The 23,303-nt window shown below is 38.5% G+C and overlaps 2 protein-coding genes across 3 annotated transcripts; both read left to right on the top strand.

Annotated features, from left to right (window-relative positions):
• Positions 1 to 1,640: 1,640 nt before the first annotated feature.
• On the top strand, positions 1,641 to 14,104 carry clta (clathrin, light chain A). 2 transcript variants are annotated; one of them, XM_026170374.1, is made up of 7 exons: positions 1,641 to 1,966; positions 2,623 to 2,651; positions 3,693 to 3,810; positions 4,352 to 4,463; positions 8,900 to 8,953; positions 11,521 to 11,556; positions 12,936 to 14,104. In XM_026170374.1, the coding sequence occupies exons 1-7, from the start codon at positions 1,789 to 1,791 to the stop codon at positions 13,105 to 13,107; spliced, it is 699 nt and encodes a 232-aa protein (XP_026026159.1). In that variant the 5' UTR covers positions 1,641 to 1,788; the 3' UTR covers positions 13,108 to 14,104. The 2 variants fall into 2 exon arrangements, with proteins under 2 accessions (XP_026026159.1, XP_026026160.1); XM_026170375.1 differs by lacking the exons at positions 8,900 to 8,953; positions 11,521 to 11,556 and having other exon boundaries at positions 1,644 to 1,966.
• A 4,554-nt stretch (positions 14,105 to 18,658) lies between these two features.
• LOC113023913 (sialic acid synthase-like) lies at positions 18,659 to 22,335 on the top strand. Its single transcript, XM_026170373.1, has 6 exons — positions 18,659 to 19,056; positions 19,164 to 19,379; positions 19,694 to 19,793; positions 20,255 to 20,409; positions 21,129 to 21,395; positions 21,589 to 22,335. Exons 1-6 carry the CDS (start codon positions 18,925 to 18,927, stop codon positions 21,772 to 21,774), a joined length of 1,056 nt encoding a protein of 351 aa, XP_026026158.1. The 5' UTR covers positions 18,659 to 18,924; the 3' UTR covers positions 21,775 to 22,335.
• Positions 22,336 to 23,303: the final 968 nt, after the last annotated feature.

Here is a 23,303-nt window from a genome sequence, read left to right as displayed (position 1 = left end):
AGTCATGAGAAAAAAGGAAGACCTCAGAGGAGGTGCATGGATGTAGTGAACAAAGACATGCAAGGGGTTGGTGTGACAGAAGAAGATGAAAGAGATGAGCTGCTGTGGCAACCCCTAAATGGAGAAGCTAGATGATCTGCTGCACTACAGGTCATGTGGTTCACGACTCTGTTGCCTTCTTTCTGGAACCAAGCAGCACGGTTTCTCCCACTAAACACAAACTGGATTCGATTGCCTTGTAGTAAATAAATTGCCCATTGTTTTACTATTCAATTCCATCATCGCATTCATGCTTTGTAGTTGTAGCAGTTAATTTTTGTGAATGTGCTTGAAGAGGCTTCCTGTCTAAAATAATGATGGACTTTTTAAAAAAATCTTTACTTAGTTTAGCAAATACTTACATAATGTAGATTGCAACAGTAGTTAAATAGGGGTGTTTGGGGCATACCAGCTTGTAGTCACAAACATAACTGACTGTCTTAAATGTATTGTTTAAGAGATTGCGACTATTGTGCAAAGCTATCACCTGTGAAACTGTGAATACTGTGAGTTTAGCTCAGGGGTAGGCAACTCCAGGCCTCGAGTGCCGGTGTCCTGCAGGTTTTAGATCGCACCCTGGGTTAACACACCTGAATCAAATGATTAGTTCATTTTCAGGCCTCTGGAGAACTTAAAGAAATGCTGAGGAGTCATTTAGCCCTTTAAATCAGCTGTGATGGATCATGGACACATCTAAAACCTCCAGGACACCGGCACTCGAGGCCTGGAGTTGCCTAGCTGATACAGTAAATTGCAGCATAATATTAATTTAGGTAAAAGCATTGTAAAGGGCGATTTTTCATGGAGAAGTCATGGCGATGATAATATAGTCTTTTGTCAGTAAAGTAATTCATATTTCAGTAGTGTACAGTTCACTCAGCATATGTATTAGTAATTCAAATCAGTTGTGGTGGAGTTTTTGAACTTCTTTGAATGTTATCTTTCAATTACTATAAAAATAAACAAACTAATAGTTTAAGTCTTCCCTTAGTAACTCCGATAGTATTCCTGTTTTAAAAGAGCAGTTGCACCCAGCTATATAACCTGAGTCAGGTGAACGCTTGCCACCTGAGCCCTTTGATACTGTCAGAACTGTAAATAATTAACCAGCGCGGAATTATACTGGGGCGGGACACAACTGCTGGCAGGGTTATGAAGAGGAAGCTGGAAAACTTTTTGACAGAAGACGACAGAAGTCTTAGTCCTAAGACTAAAATAACTGGAATAACGGTCTGTGATCGAATAAGACAGTTCAAGACAATTTTCCAATATAAGGGTTAAGCAATATCAGGGAGTTAAATCAATGACAGGCCTTGTAAAGTTAGAGGGTAAACGAAAAACCTGAGGAAATAAAACAGAAAAAAATGCTGAAATTTTAATTTTATTTTTCTTATCTGACGAATTCCCAATCATAGCTATGCAAACAGTTGTGTGTTAAACGTGCAGCAGATTAAAAAAAATACTGCAGATTTTTCTCTATTTCTGACAACAGCACCCAGCAGGTCATGGGATCCGCATGAAACGCTTTCAAATATTTGATTGGTCCCGTTATGAGAAAGTTGTTACATGATTGGCCATGACTACTGCCAGTAATCCATTCTTGCTTGTGATTGGTTACTCTGATGTTTCCGCTACGCCAGCTTTTACCGTTTTCCCCTTTCGTCCTTCTTCCTGCTGGTCTAATCGGTTTCAGTGGTGCTACACCTGCTCGTTGTTTCACAGTTTTATCCCTCTATCACTACAGACAACATGGACGATTTTGACATGCTGAACGCGCCCAGTGCTGGAAACGGTGTCGGCTCGGAGGAGGACCCCGCTGCCGCTTTCCTGGCCCAGCAGGAAAGCGAAATTGCGGGCATTGAAAACGACGAAGGCTTCAGCATCTTGGACAGTGGAGATGTCCCCTCTTCGCTAGGAGACACTAACGGTGCGTGGCTGTTATCCTCAAGCGAAGAAAATGTCGCTGTATGTTGTCTGTTTGGCGTCATTAGTGATAGAGGATTTTGTGTACGTGTAACTAAACGTTCAACATGCGGTTAATCTAGACGCTATTTTGGCCCTGAACGGACACTAAAGCTAAGGCTAACTGAGCTAGCAGATTAGCCAAGTGGACATGGTTAGCGTTGATATTAACCTGTGTAAGATTACTTTGAACTCACAAGGAACACGTACAGGTGAAACTTGAAGTCCTTTATTAATACATGCTATTTTATGCTGAAATAAGCTACTGCTGCTGGCACTGCCACTCATTGCTTTCCAATTAACTTGATTGCTTGCGGCTACATTTACAGCAGTTTGTGTCAGCCACTTAGGAAATGGGCACAGCTTAACAACCTTTGTTCATGACTTACTCATTTCCTCCAATCTAGCCTCAGTTGTAGGAATTGTTGGTCAGAAATGCTGACATCCATTATTACGAAACAGGAGTGCATTTAGCAACAGTAATTGGTGCTCCATTAGACAAGTTCAAGGCATGGTAAAAATCTCTTTTAGGACATTTAATATTTCAAGATGTTTTGTCATGTTTATGCCTTAATTTGTCTGCTTGATTTCTAACTGCAGTCTCACCTCTACCTGTTTTAGATGGTGCCATCAATGGAGAGCTTCATGGGGTAATGTCATCTGCTCTTTAGTTATCATGTTGGAAATCACCTTGTGTTTGTTCCTGTGTTTTGTGTGTATAAGTGCACAAAGGATTAAAATCTTTTAATACAGAAATTATTGTTTGTGTATGCACTAACGTATAGTGTTAAAGGAAGAATAAATAGAGGGATGAAAAGGATGGTCTGTACTAAATGCCTGCACCATAAAGAAGGATTTGAATCTACAAAACAAAAAGATAATCTCAGTGTGTTGAAGTTGCTTCATAGTACAGGGCCCACAGATGCATTGATATACAACAATGAGTGGGGCCTTTTCTGGTACAGACCTATTTGAAATTGGTAAGACTGCAGACTTTCAGCACCATGGCTGCTCATGGATGACCTGCAACCAGTTCAGTGACTCAAAGTAGTGCCTGATGGCAGGCAATTGGCCTTCAGTAAAGATCAAAGGGGGTGATTTATTAAAAAAAAACAAAACATTTCACTCTGTACAGCTTACTAGCATCAGTTTAAAAACATGACATTGAAGATTCTCATGTTTGGATTTAAACTTCTTTGCTTCTTGACACATTTCATTTTAGTTATGTTCCTTGATTTCCTGGATAATTGCTGTTTGTTATATAAATATAACAAACAGCAATTATCCTTGAAATTCATTTACTTGAATACTAAGATTTGCTCAAGAGATGTTTATATATCAATTCTGCTGAATTTTCACTGTGTGCGTCATTGGAAAATACTAATTTCCTTTTAACATCGTAACAGTGATTTTTAGTAGCCGAGCTTTTGAATATTTGTCTGTTAGTCACTTCAGCTTCCTTTTCCTGTGCTGTCATTGCAACATTTCTTCCTTTCCTGTCAGTGAGAGAATCTTCTAAGAGTACATGTACGCTATGCGTATTGGGGTGTGGGGGTGCGGAAGCCAATTCCACTTTAATGACAACTTTCACATACGGGTTAGAAAAATGAAACACTGAACATGAATGGATAAATAGCCAAATCATTGGAAATATTGATAAAACTGTGCTTACCATTTTGCTCCTTTCTCAGGAAAGCAATGGTCCATCAGATGCCTATGCAGCAATTTCTAATGCAGACCGACTGCAGGCTGAACCAGAAAGTCTACGTAAGTGGAGGGAGGAGCAAAGAGAGAGGCTGGAGGAGCTAGGTAAGCACCCAGAAGAACACTTTATTATAGGGTAGGACAGAACACTGATATGTGAGATGTGATAAGTAAAGGTGGAGATTTGGGCTGTGCTATATCACATTGTCAACGATAATATTGGTAACAATTTTTACATGATATAAATGATCATGTTGCAATACCGTTGCTATAGCAATGCAAGGGGTTTACTTTGTGAGTGACAGTGTGTGAACCCCAGGCATCTCTGATCGCTAAGCATTAGATCCTTATGACATTTAGTACCTTTTTAATAGTTTTTGATCTAGCCACTTTTGTAACATCAACTTGTCTTGTTGTGTCACTGTATGCAAGTATCATCAGAAATATTATCGCAGATTTTTTTATTGAAATATTGTTGTGTAAATGACCTTCCTTTACTGGATATTCCACATACAGTGTTAACCAATTATTTCTGTCCCTGTTTCCTTTCACATCATTATGTTCATCATCTTTTTGGGGATGTTTATTCTTTTATCAGTCTCTGCTCTTGAGCGTGATTTCTGTATTTTTGCGTTTACTTCTGCAGATGCTAACTCTCGCCAGCAGGAGACGGAATGGAAGGAGAAGGCCAAGGTGGAGCTGGAGGAATGGCATGCCAGGCAGAATGAGCAGCTGGAGAAAACCAAAACCAATAACAGGTACTGTAGTCAATGATAGTCAACGCATAGAAACAGGATGGAAGATCAATAAAAATGAAAGAAGACTGTGGGGATATGTGAGTTATCCCAGCTTAAAAAGAATGTAGATCTGTCGGTTGTGGCAGGGGAAGAAATGATGGCCATCCGGTCACTCAACTTCTGTATCCTTGAGTAAGTTTACAACTAATTACTGAAATTTGTATCCATATGTTTTTTTTTTTCAGGAAGAATCGGAATAACCTATCCTTGAATTTCAAGAAACACAGTATGCTGGTCTCCCCATTTGTGTGTGGCATCAGTTTTTGTTTCAGTTGTCCACAGGTTCATATTTTAAAGAAAATCCATTCTCTCTAAGGGGAAATCTCATGTGGCTTTTCACCACCTTTTTAGTTAAAATGCTATTTGACCTCCACTTATTCTTCACACTAAAAGGCGCACTTAAAATCCTTTAATTTTCTCAAAAATCGACAGTGCACCTTATAATCTGGGGCGATTTATGTATGAAAATGGACCCATTCATCGATAGTGCACCTTATGGTCCAAAAAATACGGTGGAACCCCGGCTTACAAAGACCCCATTTAACGAAAAATTCAAGTTACGAAGGCACTTAACTGCAATATTTCTGCCCGTGGTACAGCAAAATGCCCGCGTAACGAAATCTGCTGGCTGAGCCCAGAATGCTCACAATGCCTTCCAAATCATGTGAAACTCCTTGGCTTTCGTACTTGCGTTTCGCTGTTCACGTGAAAGACGTATTGTTGTTGCAGTGCGCTATTTCGTGTGCTTTTCGTTTGCAATTAGCCTATCGTTCATTCATAATGTGGCCGAAAAAACTTTCTGCAAGTGAAAAGAAGAAGCGTAAAGTGCTCTCGATGGAAACAAAGAAATTATTGATAAATACAGTGGGGCAAAAAAGTATTTAGTCAGCCACCGATTGTGCAAGTTCCCCCACTTAAAATGATGACAGAGGTCAGTAATTTGCACCAGAGGTACACTTCAACTGTGAGAGACAGAATGTGAAAAAAAAATCCATGAATTCACATGGTAGGATTTGTAAAGAATTTATTCGTAAATCAGGGTGGAAAATAAGTATTTGGTCACCTCAAACAAGGAAAATCTCTGGCTCTCACAGACCTGTAACGTCTTCTGTAAGAAGCTTTTCTGTCCCCCACTCGTTACCTGTATGAATGGCACCTGTTTGAACTCATCATCTGTATAAAAGACACCTGTCCACAGCCTCAAACAGTCAGACTCCAAACTCCGCCATGGCCAAGACCAAAGAGCTTTCGAAGGACACCAGGAAAAGTATTGTAGACCTGCACCAGACTGGGAAGAGTGAATCTACAATAGGCAAGCAGCTTGGTGTGAAAAAATCAACTGTGGGAGCAATCATCAGAAAATGGAAGACGTACAAGACCACTGATAATCTCCCTCGAGCTGGGGCTCCACGCAAGATCTCATCCCGTGGGGTCAAAATGATCATGAGAACGGTGAGCAAAGATCCCAGAACCACACGGGGGGACCTGGTGAATGACCTGCAGAGAGCTGGGACCAAAGTAACAAAGGTCACCATCAGTAACACACTACAACGGCAGGGAATCAAATCCCGCAGTGCCAGACGTGTTCCGCTGCTGAAGCCAGTGCATGTCCAGGCCCGTCTGAAGTTTGCCAGAGAGCACATGGATGATACAGCAGAGGATTGGGAGAATGTCATGTGGTCAGATGAAACCAAAGTAGAACTTTTTGGTATAAACTCAACTCGTCGTGTTTGGAGGAAGAAGAATACTGAGTTGCATCCCAAGAACACCATACCTACTGTGAAGCATGGGGGTGGAAACATCATGCTATGGGGCTGTTTTTCTGCCAAGGGGACAGGACGACTGATCCGTGTTAAGGACAGAATGAATGGGGCCATGTATCGTGAGATTTTGAGCCAAAACCTCCTTCCATCAGTGAGAACTTTGAAGATGAAACGAGGCTGGGTCTTCCAACATGACAATGATCCAAAACACACCGCCCGGGCAACAAAGGAGTGGCTCCGTAAGAAGCCTTTGAAAGTCCTGGAGTGGCCTAGCCAGTCTCCAGACCTCAACCCCATAGAAAATCTGTGGCGGGAGTTGAAAGTCCGTGTTGCTCGGCGACAGCCCCAAAACATCACTGCTCTCGAGAAGATCTGCATGGAGGAATGGGCCAAAATACCAGCTACTGTGTGTGCAAACCTGGTAAAGACCTATAGTAAACGTTTGACCTCTGTTATTGCCAACAAAGGTTATGTTACAAAGTATTGAGTTGTATTTTTCTTATTGACCAAATACTTATTTTCCAACCTGATTTACGAATAAATTCTTTACAAATCCTACCATGTGGATTCATGGATTTTTTTTTTTTCACATTCTGTCTCTCACAGTTGAAGTGTACCTCTGGTGCAAATTACTGACCTCTGTCATCATTTTAAGTGGGGGAACTTGCACAATCGGTGGCTGACTAAATACTTTTTTGCCCCACTGTATGAGCGAGGTCCTCCTCCACCAAGAACTTCGTCTTCAGCCAGCATCGTCTCACTCAAAAGGCGATGGAAAATTTTGACTTACGAAAGACCCTCTGGAATGAATTTTTCGTAAGTCGGGGTTCCACTTTATTAAGTTTCCCAGACACTGGAGTTATTGTTCACTGCATGTCTTCAGTCATTAAAATTACCTATACCTAAGACAAGTCTATGCAATTTGCTGTTATTTCAGGAAATTTAATAACTAATGTGTGATATTTTAAGGAAAACAAATGGAGTCAAATATTTCCTGTGAGGTAAAAACACTTTTTACTGTGTCTTTTATTATCACAGGAGGGTTCTGTATAGAGATGCACCGATTGCAATTTTCTTGGTCAGTTTAGATATTTTTCTGATCTGCCGTTACTGATTTTTGCAGGCTTTTAACTGACAACAGTTACAAACAAAACTCCACCTTTCTTCTGTGTAAAATAAACTGTAATTGTCAATAAACTTGACAATTACAGGATCTTTTTTTAAAATTTAAACTACTTCAGTGCAGTATAAATAATTATCTGAAAATAAGCTGTTGTACACCCACATTTACCTGAAATGACTTCACCAGATAACAAGACATTGTCTTCTTTTTCTCTGTAATTTTCCTCATAACCGCTTTGATCCTTTGCTCATCCTCAGGCTGCCTCTGAGCTCTGGATAGCTTTAGCTACTTTTCCTCTGTTAGTTTCTTTAAAATGTCCATGTTTAAATATCTCTTTAGATTTGTTGTTCTGAACGTTTTTGTTTTCTGTTTGTTTGATTAAGCCACCCTTGTTTCTTATCTCACTTCCGTGCTAACAGTGTAGCATGTGGGTAGGTGTGCAACTAATAGCCTGTGCTGCTGTATGTGAGTCATACGTACATTAAAAGGACTGGCTTATAATCGGTCATATGGGAGTCTGACTGATCACCAGACAAGGTGTAAAACACTGAAAATAAGCTGATTCCAATTTATGAACGGTCAATCGGTGCATCTCTACTTTTGCATTCATGACTTGATGCAGGTAATTTACTAAAGGTCATGACATCTCACGACACATCCTGTGGGTGACTAACAGTTTTCGAGGTAATCTGCAGAGCTCCTTTTACCGTATTCTGGCTTCAGAAACGTATAAGGTGTAGAACAGGGTAATGGGTTTTAAAAATAGTGGCATTGTAAAGCGCTTTGGGTGCCTTGAAAAGCACTATATAAATCCAATCTATTATTATTATTATTATTATTATTATTATTATTATTATTATTATTAGTATGTCAAATGCAGAATGCACAAATGTTTTTTTTTTTTTTTCTTGTGTATGTGGGCGGGAGTTAAACGATCCCAGATTGGAAAAATGTTCTTTTTTCCTCCATGGTCCCTTTGTGTAGTGGGTGATGACAAGCCAAAAATTTAAAAGCACAAATGGCACTTAAAGTGGTCTCGTCTACTCCTCAGCACAAATGCGAATGATTCAAAAGTTGCGCTTACGTGTCAGACACTGCACTGCTGTTCAGCACAGCAGCTGTTTCACCTGTCACATGATTTTTCTTACAGCGTTGCATGCACTGATGTGGGGTTACGCTTATTGTTATAGCTATAACATACTGGGTTAAGAGATTCCACTGTTAGGCTAATTAGTTAAAAATGTGTCAAGTATTCAAAATGTGAGAGGTATGAAGAACTAAAAGTGTGTTGTGCATGACTGGTGCAATGGCATTAAAGATGTAAAACTTTCTTTAAACAGTCTTTAAATCCCTCTGACACTGATCAAACACCTGATTGGTTATATTCCTAAGCATATTATTGTACGGTAACTTGCAGTGCTTGTGTTTCCATTCCTCTTCTCCCTTTTACCACTTTCTCTCTTTTCTCCTGCCTTCTTGCTGCTCTGTCGTTTGGGCGGATATTTGTCCAGGGTGTTGGATGAAGACTTCTACAAGCAACCCTTCTCTGAGCTCATTGGTTATGTGTATGTTGCTCCAACTAACATCCTCCTCTTATTGTTTATTTGTTTTGTTTTTTTTCCCCCATTGTCAACAGCCATTGACATCACATATCTCTTAGAGCATCAGTTTACCTTCTTTCTGCTGCCATGTGTTACTTTCTCCTTCAGTCATACATTTGAAGTGCTTGGATTCATAATCGTTACTTTACCTATCCAGCTTGAACTTTTTCCAAATATAAACTGCATTTATAATTTGAACTCCATATCCATATCATCTGCATGACATTTGTGAGTTTGATGCCTGTCGGTATATTTCAGTAACGCATGCCATCACATCCATGGAAATCAAATGAATACTTTCACAACTGTGCCCATGTTAATTTCTCATTCATTTCTCTTTGATTCTCTTCAGCAACTCATTATCCAAATGCATTTCATAAATTTCTAACAATTAACACCTGCTTAAACCAACTGCGTAAAAAATTAATGAAAATGTTTTGGGTTTTTTTCCACTTAACAACTTTATTAATGTTGGTTTTCTTGTTTTACTTACAAGTAAGATATGTAGAGATGGGTTGAAGCAATTGTGTGTGGTTTTTCTTTTCCTTAATCTCATATATTATAATCATTGCCAAAAGTTTTGAGAATGACACACTTACTGGTTTTCAAAGTTTGCTGCTTCATTGTTTTTAGAATTTTTTAAAAAAAAAATTTCTCAGTTGTTTCTGTGATGTAAACCAGTATAATTACAAGCACTTCATAAGTTTCACAGGCTTTTATTGGTAATTACATCAACGTTATGCAAAGAGTCAATATTTGCTGGCTCTTCTTTTTCAAGGCCTCTGCAGTCGCCCGGGCATGCTGTCAGTCGACTTCTGGGCCAAATCCTGAGTGATGGCAACACATTCATTCATAATCACTGCTTGGAGTTTGTCACAGTTAGCAGGTTTTTGCTTTTTCACCCACATCTTGAGGATTGACCACATGTTCTCAATTGGATTAAGGATAGTTTCCTGGTCATGGACCTTAAATTTCAATGTTTTGTTCCCTGAGCCACTTAGTTATCACTTTGGCCTCATGGTATGGTATTCCATCATTCTGGCAAAGGCATTGTTATTCACCAAACTGTTCTTGGGTGGTTGGAAGAAGTTGCTGTTGCAGGATGTTTTGGTAGCATTCTTTATTGGGTGAATGCCATAGGCCAGGAGTGTTGAACTCCAGGCCTCGAGGGCCGGATAGATCTTCACACTCGTGACACTCACGGTTAACGAATTCTTTTGATACAGTTTCCCCATGAATTACGTTTGTTTCAGGATAGGAAATCTGTCCTTCTCTCAGATTTGAAACTTTCAAACGCTTTTTTTCCTCTCGTATTCATTTGTTTTCACGGCAAAGAAGGAAATTGCTAAACTGAAGCAGCAAACTTTGTGTAGACGGTAAATCATTTCACTTCACAATGGTACTTTTGAGGTTTCTTAGTATTATATAAACATCAGCCTATAAATGATTAAGAAAACCGTAATTATTTAGAAACACATGCCAGGTTTTTTCTTAAATGCTGAATGAGCCTGGAGTTCGTTTCCAGGCAGTAGTAATTATTGCATTTATTTATTTTTTTATATATAAGAAATGTGAAGATATCAAATCGTGGATACACAACTGCTTCAAACTGAGCTGTGTTCATGCTTTATTAGAATGTTAAGATGACCTGCTGATACGCCCAGCTAGCTATCGAATAGCTTGAGCTGTGCAGCCTTTGGTTCTGCTATCAAATTACTTGGGTATATCCATTAGCCTTCATTGTGGTGTGCACGTTTTGTTGCTGTCAGCTTAGTTGCCAAATGTAAGAATTTAGATTGGTGCAAAACCTGGTTTCATGTAAAGAAATTCCAGGCCTCTTGTTATTCCTACATTGCCTCCAGCATTTTAAAGTGTTTAGTTTCTTTCTTGTTGAGCTGCTCATCTGAAAATTAGCATCATGTTACCGCTGTCTTTGTGTTATTTGAATAGTCCTTTTCTCAAAATGTGCACACCCGTGGAGCTTTCCAACTTATTGTTGTACTCACCTAAACACAGAATGAAATTTTAGTCTTAGTAATGCAGAATGACACTGAATCTTAATCGCTCCACTTCCGTCTTCCTCCATCTGATTGGTGTCACTCTATACCTACTATTTGGAGGAAGTGAGAATTGGAGTGTTATTTGCAAATGTAGGAACATTGTGTGTTTATAATTCATGAAAAATGTGAGCTGTTGGACTCTGTAGATCAGATTACTGAGATGATGCAGATGGTTAAATTTATTAACTTTATTACAGATTGAGAAGCTGATATTTTATTTACAGAAAACATAGAAGATCAGTTCAGTTTAGCAAACCAAAGGCTGCACACTAATCATTTTCATTTTTAGGAAAATAAAGCCAAAAGAAAAATGTTGCTTTTGCATGCTGACTTTAAACATCTGCATTTGAGCTCATTTTTGTTGTCTTTTATTTCCCCCCCCCCCCCCCCCCCTCTCTTTCTTTCTCTCTCTCCTAAATTCTGACTTGTGAAACTGTTTCTCCCTGTTTTCTTTTCCTATGCACCTTAAAGCACACATATTAACCATCCTTGCTACCGCCTAGACCAGTTAAGTAAAAATATAAAACCCCAGAATTTCAAAATACTTTATCATTTTCACAGGGGTTAGATGCAGTTCTGTCTGTGTATGTGTTTATAGTGCATTGCAGAGGTACCCAGTTGAATAGCACAAGAGTTAGATCCAGAGCCTAGAGTTTGGTATAATGTTCCTCCTGTGATGTTGTGGTCCTTCTAGTCCCTTGTGTATTGTAGATGGTTGTGAAAGTGAATGCTCATTAGCTTCTCACCTGCCCTATTTTTCTTTGTGTACTGTGTTTAAGTTATTAGCTCAGGTGGGGTGGAGACTACAAAAGATCCTTTTAAGTAGAACCAAAGAATAGCATTGAGTTTCATGTTTGTGGATGGGGTGTCACAAGAGTTTAGCCATATCTGTGGCTTGAATCTCAAATTGCCTTGTAATAGTGGAACTGATCAATTTAATTTATTTTAATTTGTTTTTGTTCTTGTTTGCATTTGTTTAACTACATAAGTAATCTTTGTAAAGGCCTTTTTTTGGTCTTTGATGGATTTAATGAACCCACACCCGTGCCTAAATATTTTAAAGTTAATTATCTGTTTGGCATTTGAGACACATAATTTCAACGTCAGCGCATTCCTTGCCACAGCTGAAACACCCCGCTTTTCTGCTTGCCAATGCATGCTTAATGCATTTTTTTTTTTTTTTTTCGTTTTGTTGTTTTTCTGCTAGGCTTGATTAAAAATCTGAACATGTATTACTGTTCCTATTAATCAAGGACAAGTATACAGATAACTACATATCACTATACTTGGTTCTTGTTGAGTTCCTTAATGAACAGCAATTTTATCCAGCCAGAAACACATTTTTCTTAATTTATTGTTGTTATTGTTATTATTATTATTATTATTTGGGGGGTGGGTTGGTTGTTTTTGGCTTGAGCTTGATATCTCATTGTTGTGTATATATCTCCCCCTGATGTTGAGAGTAGAATATACAGGTGACTTGCTGTATTCTGTAAAGTGGGGGGCATGCCACAGGTAATGTAGCCGGGAAAGCTTGTTCCTTGTTGATTACTCAGTTTTGGGAGTAAAGATAGATGGATGTTTGTGTGTAGTGATTGGACTGTCCAGCCCTGAGGTAGACGCTGCTGAACTAAAAAAGTCCAACCCAGACAAAATCAGATGGAAAAACTGAGTTTTTAATGCCAGGCTTAAAGTTCAATTTCAGTGTAACCAAAACTGAGAACTTGAGTCAAAATTTCACTGTTGGCGCCTCTGACTTTGTCTAAAGAACTTGTATGTGATGTTAGTCAGCAGAGATCTTCTTCAGGGCTGCACAGCTGTGTATCTTACGACTTCACACACTGATGGGCTCGCTCTTCTGTCTTTTCCTCCTTTAATGCTTACAGGGCGGCTGAGGAAGCCATGATTTCAGATCTGGATGAGAACAACCCAGGCACAGAGTGGGAGCGGGTGGCACGGCTCTGTGACTTTAATCCCAAGTCCAGCAAGCAGGCTAAGGATGTGTCCCGCATGCGTTCGGTCCTCATCTCCCTGAAGCAGTCCCCACTAGTCCGCTAGACACCCAAGGCTGCTCGGGAAATCATTCCATATCATCTTTTTCCATGACACGTCAACGAAACCAACTTCTCATGCCCCTCCATTTGTATTCTGATATCAAGGGGCACTTACACCCCTGTGTCCATATCTGTCAGTCATGCACAGCCTTGTTTCCCCACCTCACAGGGTATAGTCACTTGCCTTACCCTGATGTATTTCCTCCTGGCAGGGCTGTAAAGATTAGCCTTGATGTACCTGCTCACTATTTTCTGCCCCTTAAAGATTTTACCTATACACCTCTTTAATAAATCAGTCAAGACTTTGTTTCCCTTGTTTAGTAAAAATGAAATCAAGGACAGATCTACACAAGGTCTCAAGGTGTGTGTGACAGTTGTGCAAGGGTGGTGAGTTGGGACACGAAAAGGGAAGGGCTGACATTTGTTTGGGCCAACAGCTACACTACAGTGCTTTACAATGCCCCCCCCCCCGATATCATTCCTATAACGCTGTGTTGTCACTGTTAATCTGTCAGCCTCATTAATATTTTTACTTTTGAGAGTTGATATTACATGGTTTCATTCACATTTCTTTCTGCAGCATGTCCAGTACAAAGCATTTCTGATTTTGATTTGAAGGACCAAACTCTTCAGACAGAACTCCAAATTCAGTGTGTGTACTTTAAACTGTGTGTAGAGCCTGCTTGTGGCATATTGTGTTAAACTATGCATTTCTTTTGAAAGCCTCTCCCCCTCCTAGTCAGGAACTGAACTGAAGTCCAGTCATTACAATAAATGTGACCTATTTGTATGTGTGTTTAAACCTCAGCAGTGTATGTACTTGATGCGTGTACCTATGTACATAAACAGAAGGCAATATATATACATTATATAAAACATTTATGTCACTAAAATTAGACATTTGTGGGTTTAAAGAGAACTAGATCCTAGCCAGATGTTGGTTGACCATGTTTGTTTGATGTCCATTTGATTTCAATATCAATAAAAAGTAAATTAAAGATGTTGTTCTGCTGTCCTTCAACTTCATATTGAATATCTAGTCTTTGTTTAGCTTTTTTATTTTTTATCTTGAGGTCAGAGTATAACTCGATATTGCTTCAAACTAAGGGGAAAACAAATCTCAGATTTGCATTAAATGTTTTTATATGAACTTTACCACATTGAAGACTCCTTTTTACTGTCATCTAATGTAAATGTATTGATCAACATTTTTATTTATTTTTTTTGCAACAATGGTGACATTGCAACATCACGCCGATGTCATATAAAACCTTAAGGTCACACCACGGTCTACCTGCTATTAAATGATATGAACACCTATGTACTATTACACTATCAAAAGTACACAACCCCCCATTATTGGGAGACCGTTAACAGAACGCAATGATGTAAAAGTCTCAAACTCATATTCTCATACTCACAAGATGAATAAGTTTCAACAGACAGATTTTACTATTTTACTTAGAACTCTGTTCAAAATGGTTTGGGTGTTCATATGTGGAAGTTGCAGATTGTAATTGCTCCTCAGTCAGATGTAAGACTCAAAAACCAGTCTTATTTGTAATCATCTATTGTCCACCTGAGCCTTACAGAGTTTGATTTCTCAGACTTTTCATCTGATTTAGTGCTCAGCTCAAATAAAAATCTTTATTTTGGGCAATTTTAACATCCATGTAGATACTAAAAATGACAGCCTCGACACAGCATTTAATCTGTTAGTAGACTAACAGATTAAATGCTGTGTAGATTTAGTAAAATGTAAAAGAACCCACCCACCACTTCAATCACTCTCTAGATGTTGTTTTAACATATGGCATAGAAACTGAACCTTTAATAGTGTTTCCTGGAAACCCTCTCCTGTGTGGTCATTTCCAGCTAACATTTAAATTTACAATAATTGATTACACAGCAGTGGGGAGTAGATTTCACCACAGTAGATGTCTTTCTGAAAGTGCTGTAACTGATTTTAAGAATATAATCCACCTACTGTTGTCATCTTCAATGCCCTATACCAACATAGAGCAGAGCAGCTACCTGAACGTTACTCCAAAAGAGGTCGATTATCTTGCTAATAATTTTACCTCCTCACTACGTACGACTCTGAATACTGTAGCTCCGCTGAAAACTAAGGCCTCAAATCAGAAGTACCTGACTCCGTGGTATAATTCTCAAACACGAAGCCTAAAGCAGATAACTCGTAAGCTGGAGAGGAAATGGCGTGTCGCAAATTTAGAAGATCATCCTTTAGCCTGGAGAAATAGTTTGCTGCTTTATAAGAAAGCCCCCTGTAAAGCTAGAACATCTTACTATTCATCACTGATTGAAGAAAATAAGAACAACCCTTGGTTTCTTTTAAGCACTGTAGCCAGGCTAAAAAAAAAAGGTCAGAGTACTGCTGAGCCAACTTTTCCTTTAGTGTTAACTAGTAATGACTTCATGAACTTCTTCACAAATATAATTTAACCGTTAGAGAAAAAAAATACTCATAATAATCTCAAAGATGTGTGGCTACTTTTAGTACCATTGATATTCATTGAGTCTTTTTCTCCAATTGATCTTTCTGAGTTAATTTCAATAATTACTTCCTCCAAACCATCAACATGTCTTTTAGACCCCATTCCTACAAAACCACTCAAAGAAGTCCTTCCATCAAATAATCCTTCAATCTTAAATATGATCAACCTATCTCTAATAATCGGCTATGTACCACAGGCCTTCAAGCTGGCTGTAGTTAAACCTTTACTCAAAAAGCCATCTCTAGACCCAGCAGTCTTAGCTAATTATAGGCCAATCTCCAACCTTCCTTTCATATCAAAAATCCTTGAAAGAGTAGTTGTCAAACAGCTAACAGATCATCTGCAGAGGAATGGTTTATTTGAAGAGTTTCAGTCAGGTTTCAGAGCTCATCACAGCACAGAAACAGCTTTAGTGAAGGTTACAAATGATCTTCTTATGGCCTCTGACAGTGGACTCATCTCTGTGCTTGTCCTGCTAGACCTCAGTGCAGCATTCGATACGGTTGACCATAATTTTCTATTAGAGCTATTAGAGCACGTTGTAGGTATTAGAGGTACTGCACTGCAGTGGTTTGTATCATATCTATCTAATAGACTCCAATTTGTTCATGTAAATGGAGAATCCTCTTCACAGGTCAATTATGGAGTTCCACAGGGTTCGGTGCTAGGACCAATTCTGTTTACATTATACATGCTTCCCTTAGGCAGTATCATTAGAAGACATAGCATACATTTTCACTGCTATGCAGATGACACCCAGCTCTATCTGTCCATGAAGCCAGATAACACACACCAATTAGTTAAACTGCAAGAATGACATAAAGACCTAGATGGCCTATAATGTTCTGCTTCTAAGTTCAGATAAAACTGAGGTTATTGTACTCGGCCCTGAAAATCTAAGAAATATGGTATCTAACCAGATTCTTACTCTGGATGGCATTACTTTGACCCCCAGTAACACTGTCAGGAACCTTGGAGTCATTTTTTACCAGGACATGTCCTTCAACGCACATATTAAACAAATATGTAGGACTGCTTTCTTCCATTTGCACAACATCTCTACAGTTAGAAATATCCTGTCTCAGAGTGACGCTGAAAAACTAGTTCGTGCATTTATTACTTCCAGGCTGGACTACTGTAATTCATTATTATCAAAAACTCCCTGAAAAGCCTTCAGTTAATTCAAAATGCTGCAGCAAGAGTCCTGACAGGGACTAGAAAGCATATTTCTCTTACATTAGGTTCTCAATAAAATGTTTAAAGTTTAAAAATTTGATATGTTTTATGTGTCCTATATTGTAAATACAAGATGTGTAGGATATTTTTGTTTTGCTTTTTGTTTACAGTTTACACAAAGACATAATTTCTGTAGTTTTGTTGGTATGTGGTGTACAGAGTAAAAAACACAGACCGTAAGTTGTGCCTGAAGTGAAAACTCAGCTTTCAGGTATTGTTTGAGAATTATAGACATTTTTGTAAGTATTCCCCATGCTTGACAAGTAATACCATTGCATTTCCATCAGTTGAATTGATCAGACTAGGTCTGTTAAATCTGATGGCTGAGCAAAAATCTATTACTATCACTAATGCTTGAAATGGTGTGCTGTTTGCAACGGCAGGTGCCTACTCTCTGGACAACAGAACCTACAAGGCTTTGTTATAGTGGAATATAATAATGTAATACCATAAAAGCTGTTGTGGTATCAACATAGATTGAATTAGACCCTTTCATAAGGTCAATAATACAAGTGAAACTTCACGAACTAAGTAAACATTGTTTGGTTTCCTAGGGGCATTCTTTCTTTGTCCTCTAAGACAATGATAATGGAAGCTTCAAAGTTTGAAGTTATATGGGAGTTATAGAGATGAATTAAAGTAACAGAGCAACTGAAGATAAAAATTCACTGGGAGCAGGGAGTTATTGTGTTTACAGCTTTTCACTGTGAATAAAGAGCACTGTTTGCATCGCAGAGTCTGCGTTTTGGGTCCTCCTTTCCCCACATCCCCACGGTCTGCCAGCCAGACCGTGACAGATTTACTCATGAAAGTGGCCACTTTCTCATTACTTTCATACATTGTTTTAGTAAGTATCCAAAACATACAAGTTTCATTATATAATTTTTCAAGGGATCTTATACCTGTTTTCACTCTTGTATGCTTTTCATACAAGTTTCACACAAGACAGATACAAACTTTATAAGATTTATATATATCTTTTCCATATGGGATGACAAGCATGACAATTGTAGGTGTGGTGTCACAACTTTTTATATAGTGGTTCTGATCCATTTTATTTTCCATTTGTTTGTCTTATCATGTCAGTTAGATTTTACGTTCTTTGTGTACACGTGGCTTATTGGTTTGTTGAATGACTTAAAAAAAGCCACACCTCTTCCTAGAAAGCTTCTGAAATGAATTATCTGTTTGGAACTTAAACACTTGGCACTTAATGACTTCATTGTCAATATATTCTTTGCCAAATAAACTTCTTTTTTGCTTCAGCAAAATGCATGCCTTATGCATGTCTTTTGTTTTTATTGCACAAAGCACAAGAGTGAAATAGTAGAATGGAAAATGCATGCAGGACATAAATCCCTGTAGCATACTGCTAATACAACTTTAGTTTTTTGTACACATCTGCACAGATGGCATTCTAACACAACACAAAGCGAACCAGAAACCCGGAGTAATGATAGAGCTTAGTGCATGTCAATCTCAACCCACCAGCCAGAGCTTAGCTAACAAACTGGTAACAAACTGCGTCAAAATGCTTCAGTCGTGCAATCAGGCTTGTAGCCTCTGTTTCTATCTGTTCTGCCATTCATACACCACACAGCAAGCGATTACACAGATTATCCCAAACTGCAGCAACATATACAGAACCACAAAGGCTCAACTGTAGAAATGATGACAAACAAGGACCACTCCACACTATCAAGACCAGCACCATTTATGGAGGAAACATGGTGCCTGATTGAAATTTGGCAGAAATTGTTAAATGACCTATTTAGATACAGGATCATCCAGTCATCCTCAACGATCTATCTGGGCAGAAGAAACGGACCACTGCTAGTTCTCATGGATAGAAAAAAATAAAACAAAAAACAAACAGTAGGTGTATAAGTCAAACCTGAATAACATGCAAATTTAGGTGTTGCAGAGGCGGGCCTTCCCAGGATTATAAGTAGCAATGTGTCCAACAGCATCTTCCTCTTTCTTTCAACCTGGAAGCGTTCGTCATTTGAGATTCAACTGTGAATTTGACTCCACTCAGAATTTTAGCCTGTTAACTTTCTGTCGCCACTATGTCTCTGCAGTTTGAACTGTGTCCTGGCAGAATGATCGGGGGCTCCCATCCATGTTTCATTATTGCTGAAATTGGACAAAACCACCAGGGAGACATTGAGATTGCCAAGAAAATGATCAAGATGGCAAAGGTAAATTTAGGATGTGATAGTCTGCCTGTGAATGATGATGAAAAAATATTTGAACTGTAAAATCACTATCTTGCCTTGCTATCTCTTCTCATCTCTTCTCTTATCAGGACTGTGGTGCTGACTGTGCCAAATTCCAGAAAAGTGAATTAGAGTGCAAATTCAGCAAGCGAGCCTTGGAGCGCCCCTACAATTCAAAGCATTCCTGGGGGAAAACGTACGGTGACCACAAGCGTCACTTGGAGTTCAGTCATGATCAATACAGGGAACTAAAAAGGTATGCAGAGGACATCGGCATCTTTCTCACCGCCTCTGGTATGGATGAGGTATGAGCTGCAAATAACTATGTATTATCAGGAACATTCACTTTAAATGTTTTATTACTTTTGATGCGGTAATGTATGTGTAGCCCTGAAAAAAACAAAACTTGGAAGAAAATGTACAAAAAATGATGATAATGATTTCACCATGCACAGAGCATCAGAAATTAATGAAAGTTTCAAATTCTGTCCTGAAAATGTAGAATTAATAGTGTTTACATTCTTTTTCATACTGTAGGCACATAACTAACACGTAGAACAGTACATATATCACAGATCACTGATGATACTCTGTGCCTCAATTACCTTGATATTCATAGATGGCTGTGGAGTTTCTCCATGAGCTGGATGTGCCGTTCTTCAAAGTTGCGTCCTGCGATGCAAACAACTTCCCATATCTGGAAAAGACAGCCAGAAAAGGTACAGGCCTTTGTTGTATTACACCTCAACAGCACTCTTACCTCAATGTTAAGGAAACATGAAACTGACAGTGTGCAGTGAGTTAAACACTGTGTAAGAAGGTGGGTGTGGTCCTTTGTAAAAAAAAAAAAAAAAGAACGAAAAGAAAAATGAGAAACTGCATTGGACAGGTATAAAAGTGGGCAGGATTAGACGAGCTGTAAATGGAAGTTTGTTTGCTGTTTGTATTGCAGACTATTTCAACATGTAGCTGTATAAATCCAGTGGGAGTATAAAAATAATGACATAATACATTTTAAATATGAATTAATTATGTGTAATTAAGGTTAATAAATAATTAATTGTGAATTATTTACCTATAATAAAACAATTATTAATATGTTTTATTTATTGCTTAAAATATTAACTACATTTATTAATAAGTCTGTTGGGTTACATATATACAAATCTATCATTGTCAGGGCGACCAATGGTGGTATCCACTGGGATGCAGTCCATGGAAACCATACGCCGTGTCTACAAGACAGTAAAGGAGCACAACCAGAAATTTACTCTCCTGCAGTGCACCAGCGCCTACCCTCTGGATCCTAAAGAGGTCAACCTCAGTGTGATCAGGGTAAGATGAATGAACATCATCATCATCTCCTCTGGGTAAAATGTGGTGAAATAATCAATATGCCAAAAACTACATGAAATGTACAAGAAAATATTTTTATATTGTTTTTACATATGATTGTATCAGCTATATTAGCTTTTTATTAGTTATAGATTTGAAGTGGGAAATAGGTTCAGCAGATACTATTTTGTTTACTCCAAGAGTCAAGGATTTGCTCTAATCAGATCAACATAAACTAGTCTAAATTCAATTCCTATCTGTCCTTTATGTTCACATATACTTAGAATCTAATGATTAACATATATCATGAATGAAAGCTTCATTGCAGTAGTATACAGAGAATACAAACTGCCAGTGCACTGTAAATGGCACATTACTATAAACATTAGCGGTTTTATAGTACACAACAGCTAGCTAAACAATTACTTTCAAATCCAGCCCCTAAATGTTACATGATTTTACAGTGTCATATAACACAATCACAAAGTAGATGCTGATTCTGGAGAGAAGACACCTGTCAATGAAAACCCGTGATTGTGTTGGGCAGTACAACACATTTGACTGTAATATACTCAGACTTGTGTTTAGATTTTAAATTAAATTGTTTGTGTATGTCTTAGCATTGTATTGTATGACAGTTACAGGTACACAAAGAGGCAGTGCGTGCAGCAGACAATAATACTATAGGCTTTTTTATTTTCTACTTCTTTTTTTTAAAGAAATACCAGGAGGAATTTCCAGATGTTCCAATTGGATATTCTGGTCATGAGAAAGGGATCTACATCACTGTGGCTGCTGTGGCGATGGGAGCAAAAGTTGTGGAACGCCATGTGACCCTGGATAAGACCTGGAAGGGAAATGACCATGAGGCATCCCTGGAGCCCTCTGAGCTGGCAGAACTGGTCCGAGCAATACGACTGGTGGAAACAGCAATGGGGTCACCAGTCAAGCAAATGTTACCATGCGAGAAGACCTGCCATGATAAGGTCAGTTTGAGTCATTTGACTTGAGTTTTGAAATTCTACCATGTCATAACACTATCAAACCAGTCATTGTTAACTGTGTTTACGTCCACCCTCTTCAGTTCACTGAACATCCATAACTGTACAAATTTGCAAAACGTACATGAGCTGGATTAAAATACATCTTTTATGTATTTCTATTCTTTTTCTACTCCAGTTGGGCAAGTCAGTCATTGCTAAGGTGAAAATCCCTAAAGCAACAGTGCTGAGCCTGGACATGTTTGCAGTGAAGGTTGGTGAGCCAAAGGGTATCCCTCCAGAACATATGCAGCAGCTCGTGGGGAAGAAGATCAAAGTGGACGTTGAAGAAGATGACAGCATCTTGGCAGACATGATAGAATAAAGGATCTTCCCAAACTATTGGGACAGAGAGGCAGGCAAATAGAGAAGGGTAGAAAATAAATATGAAGTAAGATAGGCAGGTAGCTAGAAAATGGACAGATAATGATATCATGTGTGAACAGTGAAATGCATATGGTAAATTAAATGTGGGATAAGACAAATATAAATATTATTGAACTTGAAATCTACGTCTTTATGTAATTTGAGTAAATGTAATAATATAAATGTAAACACTTTAGAACGTAGATGTATATTGAAATTAGATCATGATGCCAACTCTGTATGCAGTCATAGGCTATTTTCTGAATGCCACAGGCCACATTTTTCATTCTTCGCTAGTTTGATGTCTTCTCTCCCTGCCTATTTTTTCCAGGATGGAATCATAACAAAAAAAGCTATGGTTAGTTACACAGGATGGTCATATGCATGTATTGCATGTGTCAGGAATATTATTGTGAAATTATCTGGGGGACTGCATATACACATGTGGGGCTTTAACTGTAATCAAATGTTTCTGTAATATTAATACTTCAAATAAACAAGGCTTTAGGAAGCTGTTTTCTTGACTTTTCATCAACAGTTTACAAACAACATTGAGACATTCCTTTAACTAAAGGAGCCTATAAATTGTAAAATGATCAAATGTAAAATAAACATTAAAAATATAGAAAAAGACAAAATTAAAATAACTGTTGTTGTAGTGTAATAAATTAGTTAGCAAGACATATCTTTTTCTGTCCTCATGTTTCCGATTTGTCTGCGTTCTTAACAAACTAGGTGTCATCAAAATTATATATCAAAAGACAGAAAAAACATTTCTTGGTCTATTGAGTCTTGATTTCTGCAACAAAATTTGGAAGGATCAGATTTGGGAGTAAATGACACGAAAGCATAGAGCCATCCCTCCTCAATGGATCAGACTGCTACTGATAGTGATGTGCGATACCACTGATTTCCTTTCCGATACCAAGTACTTTTCAGGGTGGTATCGACGATACTGATCCGATACCGATACTTTATACAAAAAAACGTATTTTATTTATTGTATCTCAAATTATAGCGTCATAATGATTACAGGACATCAGATTACTTGTTCTTATCACTTAATAATGCAGAGTTCATCATATGGAAATAAAAAAAACTGAAGTTGTGCGCTATTTGAACACCTCGCCTGCCTGCAGCACTAAAGGACTCTGTGAGAGACGTGTGTCTCGCCCTAGCAGCACCTGTCCCTCTCCTCCTCTTCAGTTCGTCTCAACATATGCGCCTCATATTCTGTGATATGATTTACTCTGAGGTGTTTGACAAGGTTAGTGATGTTGCCACAACCAAACATGCCAACCCTCCCGATTTTCCGGAGCCACCATTCTCCCGAATTTCCACCTGGACAACAAAATTGAAAAACCATTTTGCAGAATTCATAGCGTGGCCGAGGCAATTCCAGTTTCCAACAATGGCGGCAGCTACTTAGTTTTAATATTACTCTTATTTCTCTTTCTGGGTCGCAAAAAACCCCCAACTTTTAACATG

The sequence above is a fragment of the Astatotilapia calliptera genome, chromosome 6, assembly GCF_900246225.1.
Source record: "Astatotilapia calliptera chromosome 6, fAstCal1.2, whole genome shotgun sequence".
Lineage (NCBI taxonomy): Eukaryota > Metazoa > Chordata > Actinopteri > Cichliformes > Cichlidae > Astatotilapia > Astatotilapia calliptera.
The sequence above is the reverse complement of the archived record's forward strand: the minus strand, read 5'-3'. Positions and strand labels throughout refer to the sequence as shown.